The sequence below is a fragment of the Eptatretus burgeri genome, chromosome 10 (assembly GCF_056783735.1).
Source record: "Eptatretus burgeri isolate ZD-2024b chromosome 10, Ebu_testis_v1, whole genome shotgun sequence".
NCBI classification, from domain to species: Eukaryota; Metazoa; Chordata; class Myxini; order Myxiniformes; family Myxinidae; genus Eptatretus; species Eptatretus burgeri.
The window spans coordinates 29,546,378-29,556,377 of NC_140970.1; the positions used below are offsets into that span (position 1 = coordinate 29,546,378).

At 48.7% G+C, this 10,000-nt stretch overlaps 1 protein-coding gene across 3 annotated transcripts in view; it reads right to left on the minus strand.

Annotated features, from left to right (window-relative positions):
• LOC147018194 (annexin A2-like) overlaps positions 1-10,000 on the minus strand; it is a 104,156-nt gene that overhangs the window by 73,869 nt on the left and 20,287 nt on the right. For all 3 annotated transcript variants that reach the window (XM_085897655.1, XM_085897653.1, XM_085897654.1), the window contains one exon: positions 7,809-7,869. In XM_085897655.1, the coding sequence (XP_085753781.1) occupies positions 7,809-7,868 (60 nt within the window). In that variant the 5' untranslated portion in view covers position 7,869. The remainder of the gene's footprint in view (positions 1-7,808; positions 7,870-10,000) is intronic.

Consider the following 10,000-nt stretch of genomic DNA (forward strand, 5'->3'; position numbering starts at 1 on the left):
TTCACCGAATCGAACGCTTTGCAGAGATCAACACAGGCTGCAAGCAGCCCCTGTCGAAACTCTCGTCTGCGTTCGGTGAGGACCCAAAGAGCAAGGATACGGTCAATCGTTGACCTCTTTGGTGTGAAGCCTGACTGCTCTGGACACTGGTGCTCAAACAGATGGTGGCGAACCCTATCAAGAATTATCCGAGCAAAGATCCTGCCCGGCACTGAGAGCAGCGTCACACCTCGGTATTTGTTGCAGTCCTGGTGATCACCTTTCCCTTTCCAGAAAGGGACAAGGCCCCTCTTCCAGTCAGTTGGGATGATGCCTGTGTTCCAGGCAGAGCACAAAACTGCATGCAACGACATGAGTACAGCATTTCCACCAGCCTGGAGAAGTTCAGTATGGATGCCACAGATCCCAGGAGCTTTACCACCATTTCAAATTTACACCCACACATTTCATCGCAGCCTATGTTTCCACAAACGATGGTGGATCACAGTTGATTGGAGGGTCAGCAATACGGGTAGCAACACCATGGACATCCAACTCGACAGCTGGTTGATCAGCCTGGTACAGCCTCTCAAATAACTGGCCCAGTGGGCCTTCACTTCGGACTCCTCCGCTCTAACTGCAGTTCAACGAGGAATGGTGTACTGTACTGAATTGGGAGATGCCTAGCAGGCAGACACGAAGCGGAGGAACAGTCGAGCCGGGCTGTGTTGCACGAGTGCGAGCGCGGGCGTACTGTGCCCGCGGCTCCCCTTTATTCCGTACGCGGTACACTCACGAGCCGGCCGACTCCAGCATTACTACGACGCCTCAGACGGCGTGCACACCTCGTATCCCTTGCCGACCCCCACGGCCACCTCCCATCATCACGCCCACCATGCAACATCACCATGCCCTTCCCCATAGGCCCGCAGACTCCACCACACTCCTCCCCCCTAAAACTATGATTATTAACTGATTATCATTATAAGAAGCATGCAGAACACGAAGGACTTCGTATAATAATCATGGAAATAAAATGAAAATAGCAAAGTATAATAGCACACCACATCATATAATGTATCGATGCGAGCGAGTGGAGCAGCAAAGGTCAGGTCTGACCGCGTTACCGATATGAAGCAGCAAAATGAGAAGCACAGCAGCATTATGCAGCAAAAACGCCCCCAGGCGGCCAATGCTGACATGACCCTGGCCAAGGTCGTAACGACCTCTCGAGCCAACCTCCTCCGGCCCCATCAAACGCCTCCGGCCCCCTCCCCCCAGGCAGACCCGACGAAGATAAACATCCCGAGGCCGGCAGCCCGCTATCTGGAAGCCGTGGCGCCAGCCTTAGACCTTGGCCGGGGGCACTGAATAGCGCCGCTGGCTGCATGCATTTAATGCGCCAAAACAACTCACGCACCACAATCAGTCGAGACGCCAACGCCCGTCCCAACGGCCTTGAGCGAACACAGCGAGTTGCGCTCGCAATCAGAGGTGGGGGTAACGCTGACCAGGGCACCAGACTTGGTTCCGAGTCGATCTCCGAGACCCCCACGGCCGCTCGACGGGAGCAACTCCACTTAAACCACACTGCAATCATAGGCTCGTTATAAATCATTACGAATAATATTCGAAGCATCGCCAATTCATTTTTCCGTACAGCGCGCTTTTTTGATAAAATCCCAGCACATGACAAAGCAATTACCTGCGGCCCGGGACAGTGGACGGCCAACTCAACCTTTTCATTTGCCACCACCGCCCCTGAAGCCCCTACATCACATTGATCATAATCCAACTCCCATTTAATGATCTCCGCCACATCCACTTTTACACGAGAACTGCTGGCATTTATTTCAACAACGTTAAACTGCATCAATAGAGCAAGGAAAAACACATATGCCATGAACAACAACCCACAACCCGCATCACGAGTCCGCTCCTTGGTTGTCGACTCGATGTTGTGACTCGCGACTCCCTCCAATGCCACGGGCCCATTGTCACCTGTCGAAGCTGCCTGCATCACACCGACGCGCACTGCCTCACGAACCTTGCCACAGCACGGGAACTCATCGCGAGCGAAGCGCGGGAACTCATCGCGAGAGCTGATACGGCTCTCGCCGCCCGCCAGAGCCTCGCCCTCGGTACTCGATGAAGGCCTCGAAGAGAGTACTGGCACATCTGGAGGTACGAACCGGAGACCCAGTCCGAGGTGCGCAAGCCAGTCTCGACCCAACAGGGGGGGCCCCTCCCCTCGTACAACGAACACCGAGAGCCGGGCGCGTCGATCTCGGTAGCGCACTGAGACGTCGGCCCTCGCAAGCGGTGCAATCGCCTCACCGGTGTACGTGTATAACGACAAGGCCGTCTTGACCAGGCGAATACCGCGAAGACCACGAGCCGCCCGCTCATCCATGACCGACACTGCAGCCCCGGTATCCACGCAAAACACAGTAGGTTGGCCATTCACTTCGACCTCAACCGTGAAAGGCGTCGTCATCTCCGAACCAACGGAAAACAGACTCAACCGTGGTTGCATCTCCCGCTCTGGCTCGCCGGCATTGTCAGGCCCCGGTTGCAGGCCGATCTCCAGGTCACTGGGGTCCTCTCGCACCTCGTCATCCAAGACCCCAACGGAGGCCCCCGCCATCCAACACACACGCTTCAAATGTCCCACGTTGTGACAATGCAAACACACGGTGTTCTTATACGGGCACATTTGTCGCAGGTGCGGACCCCCACACCCCCAGCAGCCGCGGAAAGTCCCTTCGCTCCAGGTGCGACCGTGCTGCGGTGCCCCCTCGCTCCAGGCGCGACCGTGCTGCGGTGCCCCCTCGCTCCCGGTGCGACTGTGCTGCGGTGCCCCTTCGCTCCCGGTGCGATCGTGCTGCGGCGCCCCTCGTCCCGCACCGCCAGGCGCGCGTGCGACCTGCGGCACTTGAGCCACCGCTCGGACTCCGGGCTGCGTGACTCGCGGCACTTGTGCGATTACCGCATTGACTTCGGGATTAGCCGCCATACTCCAGCTGGAGCTACTCATTGCGTCCTGGCCAGCAATGGCACGGACATCCGTGAGCGTCTGCTCGACAGACGAAGCAGTCACGACCGCCGAGTCGAATGTGATGTCGGTTAATCGCAGGATAGCCGCTTCCATCTTTGCGTCTCGCAGACCAGAAATAAAACGATCTCTGAGCCTTGTTGGACGCTCCTCTACCGTGAATTTGCAAGGCACAGCCGAATGCTTCACTCGTGCCACGAAGTCCGCAACGCGCTCCTCGCCACCCTTAGCGAGATGATCGAACTGGAACCGCGCGAGATGTAACGACTTCTCCGGCGCCAAGTGGGTCTTCATTTTCGTCACGATGTCCTGAAAGGATAGCACATCATCACTGGGTCTATCTGGAGCCACCAAATCACTCAGCAGGCGGTAGTGCTCCGTTGATAGCGAGGCGAGCAAGATCGCCTTGCGTTTCTCTTCATCCTCTACATCATTTGCCCGAAAGTAGCAACCCAACTGTTCAGAAAACAACTCGAACTCATCTCCCCCGAACACGGGTACACGTCCGTGCGCCGTGCCGCGACCTTCCGCCATGTTCCGTGAGACACTTGGCTCCGTAGCTTGGAACCGCCCTTACACACGCCGATCCTCGTTCGCCAACTGTACTGTACTGAATTGGGAGATGCTTAGCAGGCAGACACGAAGCGGAGGAACAGTCGAGCCGGGCTGTGTTGCACGAGTGCGAGCGTGGGCGTACTGTGCCCGCGGCTCCCCTTTATTCCGTACGCGGTACACTCACGAGCCGGCCGACTCCAGCATTACTACGACGCCTCAGACGGCGTGCACACCTCATATCCCTTGCCGACCCCCACGGCCACCTCCCATCATCACGCCCACCATGCAACATCACCATGCCCTTCCCCATAGGCCCGCAGACTCCACCACAAATGGGCTTGGAGGAATGCAAAGCGTGATTTCCCCTGTAAGCAGGACGAGAATCATGACCACAGGTGATGCTCTACCTCCTCACAGATTCCTCACAAATAGGCCTCCTTGTCCACCCTGAGCGCACGTTTTATGGCTCAGCTCCCTGAACAGCTTAGCTCTGCCATTCAGCCTGGCCCTGCGACTCTGGTCAATGGTGTCTAGTGTCCCCCGAGAGACAAAATTCTGATTCGCCCCATGGTGAGTTCCAAGACATCCACCGGCAACATCGAGGACGGTGGTCTTGAAGGCACTCCACAACTCTTCAGGATTCCCCAAAGCACCCAGACCCCCTCAAATCTCCACTCAGCCTGTTCACAATCTCCTCAGCTACCCTCTTATCCTTGAGCTTGTCAACATACAGCCTAGGCTGGGATGGTACCATTCTCCTGGATTTAAGCTGCAACTTCAGAGTTGCGACAACAAGCCTGTGGTCAGTAATGAGGAACTCAGCACTCCGGTAGACCCTGCAATTCTGGATCATCCTCCAGCAACCATCAACGAACACATGGTCAATCTCCTTTGCCACACCACCAGCGTTGGAATACCAAGTCCAGCGATAAGCCTGCGTGTGCTGAAACCATGAACCAGCCATCCTAAATCCATGACTTCTTGCAAAGTCAAGGAATTTAGTGCTATTCTGGTTCACAGTTCAAGACCCATGGGGACCAACACATATCTCATAACCATCCCTATCAGTTCCAGTCGATGCATCGAAATCTCCCAAGACTAGAAGAGTATCTCATCTGGGTCACTGATCAACCACACACTCAAGCGTGGCATACAATGCGCCCTTCACAATGAGATCACTCGCCTCCGTCGGAGCATATACAGAGACCAGAAATGACACCGAAGGAGTGACGAATCCTTCGTCTCATAATATGCTTGTGACCGTTTTTACCTCAATTATCATTGGTGTCAGCTTATTTGACACAGCTACAGCAACTCGTTGGGCATGGTCACCATCAGAGCGATCAGACCAATAGTAGATGTAACCACCCAACATGATCTCACCATTATCCAGTTTCCGAAACTCAGAGGGTGCGGCAATACCGATGTTCAAACGCTTGAGCTTAGATGATAACAGACAGATGATCATCTTCTACTTGGGATAGGATATTCCAGGCAACCACCTGAAAGGACCGCCTCAGGTTAACCCAAGGAGACCGCCATCGGGTGGATGACACCTCAGCACAACCCTGACACACACTACCGCAATCTGACCCAGGAAGGTTACTCCATGGTTTCCCTCCTACCGTCAAAGAGTGGGGGTCCCAAAGGCTTTTCCCCAATCCCATCATCCGGTGAGCTGCCCTGCGGAGAGCAGTTGCACAGGAGGTACTCCCACAGAGTGGGTTTTCAGATTTCTTTGTGGTATGTTTTGCAGAATGAAGAGTTTTATGGTGGCCGCAGTGAAAATCCTGCCACCAACCTCCTAAAAAGAAAAAAGTAACCTAACTGCAGGAGGACATCCGCAGACACAGTTGGGCACTAGATATGGATGGCCATTGGCTCACTAGGAGCTCCTCCGCCCTTTGACAGGTTTTGTTTTTAATCCTGCTGGGTGTCCATATCCATACACCCACCAGGAAACCTCGTGAGGGAGACAGTTTCATCGCCGAGAACCCCACCATGAAACAGGTTGGTGCAAGTTTACATGGTACCTGTGGCAAGTCACAGATCTAATCTGGCCTGACCTTACCTGGCCTGACTGCTCAGCTCCACTCATTTGTTCCTCTTTTTTCCCACCTGTTCCCACTTTTCCCACCTTTTTCCCATGTGTGTGTTTGTTTTTTTGTCGCACTATTCCTCCTACAGTTCTGGGCCGATTACATCCAGACTTGCTACATAGGATCAGCGTGACCCCAACTAATGTATCGAGGTGTTTTTATCTTTGCCGGTGTTTTTCGGGGAAGAGGGGTGGGAGGGAGGGGGTGGACGCAAATTCTCGATGTAAATGTGTAATGTGTAGCACCGCTCCAGGTGGGAGAGGGTATTACAAGTCACCACCTTTTACAGTACAATATTCCCGACCCCATGTTTTCCAGTGCAGTGAGGCATTTTGAATTATGCATTAACAAGTATTTTGAATTACACATTTTGGATAAGGATAACATCCCCCCCCCCTCCGGCCACTCCTGTAGGGAGCGGGTGCTTCTAATAGCAATAAAAATTACCCCCGTGTGGGGGTGACGGTCATCTCTATAATACCACAAGTTCTCAATGTTCAGTTATAACCGAAGACTACTGCGCAGTTCTACTGCGCAGCTCGACTGCGCAGTTTGGTTAAAGATGACTCAGCATTTTGGCGCGCGCGCACGAAATTATATTTTGAAAATAAATGCCGACATTTACATTTCGGGTTTTGAAACTTTTGCACCTTCGGCGGAAAATGTATAAATATAAAAGGCTAAAAATGTGTTTTATATTTATATTTCATTTCTCCTTCCTTCTTTGAGAATCACATCGGCGTTTTTGGCCATCTTCCAGATCACGTGACGATCAAACGGGAAGGAAATTCAAAAATCTGTCCAGTAAGATACAAGATAATATTTTTTACTATCATAATCAATAAACAGTTGCCAAATATCTTGTAGAATGGCAGACGAGATAGGTTTTGAAAATGGCGATTTTTATAACTTGCGTGACCTCGTTCCTGACCTTGAACCCGGACAAAAGTTATATCGTTGTGCAACACTTATCGACCTCTACCCACATACTAAGTTTCATCAAGATCGGAAAGAAAAATTGTTGACGGACGGACGGACATTTGGTCCGGCTTTATTAGGTCATCTCGGCAGAGATGACCTAAAAAGGGAAATTTTTTATTTATTTTACAGCAGAATATAGAAACAAGAAAAAGAGCAATCAGAGATTGCAAACCCTCACCAAGACTTCTTTTTGAAGGTTTAAAAAAAAAAAAACTTAAAAAAAAAATATGGCTGCCAAATCACGTGACTGATGACATCATGTTTTTTTTTCTTTTCTGTGGACCATTTTATCCCTAGATGACCCTCAAAATTTTTCATACTGATCGGATGTGGCGTTCTACATATGCAATTATGAAGTCATAACAAGGGCACCTATGTAATCATTAAAAAACAAAAATCACACATTCCCCATGAGGAGTACTTGCTATGTGTCAAGTTTGAATTTTTTTCCTTGGTACGGTTTCAGAGATGCAGAGGTCCAAAGTGTTTGTTTTTTTTCAATATGGCTGCCACACCATGTGACCTGTGACGACATACTTATCATTACAACATTCAACACGAGTCATCGCGGCAATGGTGAAAATTTTGTCTCAATCCGATAAGCGGTTGTTGAGAAAACATGAAAGTTCTGTGAGGACAAACAAACAAAGACAGACAGACAGACAGACAGACAAACAAACGGATCCAAATGCAATACCCTCTCCAAATCCTGCGGTGAGGGTAATAAAAGCTTCAAATAAGGAATGTTTTTAAAATTTTTAAACTACAGTATATTAAAGGTAATAAAAACGAGACTCCTTTTTGCATTAACGACATGATTGAAACAATAAGTGGAATTGAGAAACGAGTTGTACTTCTCCTGTGCAACCTAAAGTGATCCATTTGCCCACCCTTATTGGGCAGGCTTTAACATCATGACGCATGGCAGTATTAGGGACGCTAAGCCAATTGTCATGTCTGCACTCGCAGAGAATGGTCATGCAGGATCTTTCAGACAGGAATGTGCCTTTTGCAACATCAAATAGATCACAAATACGCTTTATGCCTTCGTAAGGGTGCAGCCTTTAGAGCCTCACTCATACAAAATACAATTGTGAGGCTGTGATTACATGTTGCACAAACTCAAGTTCATATCTCACCGTGAGTTCTTCATTTCCATCCTCTATCGTCATGTTCGCCATTGCGCTTCTGACAAACATCCTGCAAATACCACACCCGGGGTTAGTCATGAGCCGGTGTTTGGAACACTTGTGTAAAGGAGTTCATTCAAAGACATTCATTTGGCATTTCCCTGTGCTCAGTCCACTGAAAGCTCACTCATGGTTGGTATGCATCTCCACTTACAAACAATCCCACCATTCACAAGTACCAGTATTAATTCCACAGCCAAAGGCCCCCTCAAAAACACTCGCGATAGTGCTTTAGGCCACCCATGCGAGGACATATTGCACAGCATTACACGAGTGACCTGGACAAGGGAAGAGAAATACTGCTGTGGTTCCAGCAGGATTTGCAGATGGCTGTATCAGGTTCACATGTTCCAGATCAGATTCCTTCTCAAAGCTAAACCTCAACACACACCTTTCCCTCCCACGATATTTTTATTTTATAGGGTCGAGGTTCATCGAAGAACAAGGTGACAGAGGGTATGAACTGATGTAGGACAGTGGGGCAACTCTTGGATACAATGTGAACACAGGGAGAGAAGAAGGGAGAGGTGGGAGGGGGGAAAGGGGGTGAGAGATGGGGAGGGGGGCTGAAACTGCAACCAAGAAGGTTGGGTTAATGTGGTAACAGCGATTGTGGGTACAGATGGTGGATGACACGAGATGGCGGTGTCGAAGATTTCTTCTTCAAGCATTTGTCATTGGTGTTGCCAGACAAAGTGTGAATCAATAAAGATATTGTTCCTCACTCATAAAATATTATTTGAACTTTGGTAAAATGCTACAGTTGAGAGGATTCCCTTGCAAACATGGATAACCATGTATTCTGTTACATTTGCTTTCTGTAAAAAACATACATCTGCCTTCAGTTGATATCGATTTGTCATTTTTGATTAAAACTATGTAGCAACCTGGAAATTTTGCAAAATTTCCAGGAAGACTAAAGTATATCAATTAGTACATGATTCAACATAACTTTAGATATTTCTTATTTCGTTCACAAATATGATGAATATAATGCATGGCTTTTTGTGTCGACGCATTGTGAAAGCTGCCAAGGTTCTATGAGCAGCGCCGGTCAATGAAATGTTGTTCTTTATTCAACGCTAAGAACGTGCCGAAGTAATGATTCACTTCCTTGATCTGTGTAACTGTCTGGACCTCAAAACCCTGTGGAACCTTGAGGTACTATTGTGCTCTTTTCTGATTTGCTGTACTTGGGCCTTGCCTACATTGTTTGGACTGTTTCACTCCTTTCCCAGTAGCTGAAAGCAGTTATTTTGATTTCAAACTCGGGGAATAGTTACTCTTTCACAGCTGAAAAGCTATTCCTCTTTTATCTTGCTTGTTCAACCATTTCCCCCACTCGATATGTAAGACTTGGGTTCGGGCTTTTCCTTGGAGAGAGTTTCATTGATATATTTTCACCCGTATGTACATTAAAGATTCTCCTTTGTATGCTGAACCTGAGTGAAAATCGAGTTGTTTTCTTCCGCAGCGGTATACATTGGATGGAAGAGCGAGATAACAGCCTCTGGAAAGCAGTTCTGCAGACAGTAAGCAATTTTCGCCCCAGATCTTACATACCTCTTACTTTGAAATAATTTTCGGATGATTTAATGTCAATTCAGCTAAACCCTCTCACTTTGAAATAATTTTCTAAAATCGATCATAATTATCCAAGGTACTCCAGTAGGAAGATGACATGGGGTCAATCAAGACATCAAAGAATGTTACTTGGGTTAGAGCAGACAAAGACATCTCAAAACTTTAACTTTAAACAAAAAACACAACCACTAAATCAACTTGAGTTCATAGAACACCTCCTTCCCCCGAAGTCTTGAAAAAAAAAATGGGCACGGGAAGGGTCTTTTTAACTTTTGCTTTGCATTTCCGAGCAAGTCGCCATTTTGTTTGAATCTTGATATCCCTCCACCCTGACAGCAAGAGTAGCAAATTTGATTGTTCGAGATGGCACACAACTTTGCCTGAGTACTGCGAAACTGGAGGGTTTTTGGAAGTGCCAACAAGGTGATTTGTATTCTACAGTGTTCAAGTCTGTAATTCAATTCAAATTAAAACATTTAAAGGTTGGAGAATTTTTTGTTTTTTAAGTTTACCCCCATTTATTCATCGTCTTTTACACCACCTTATTCAACGTGTTA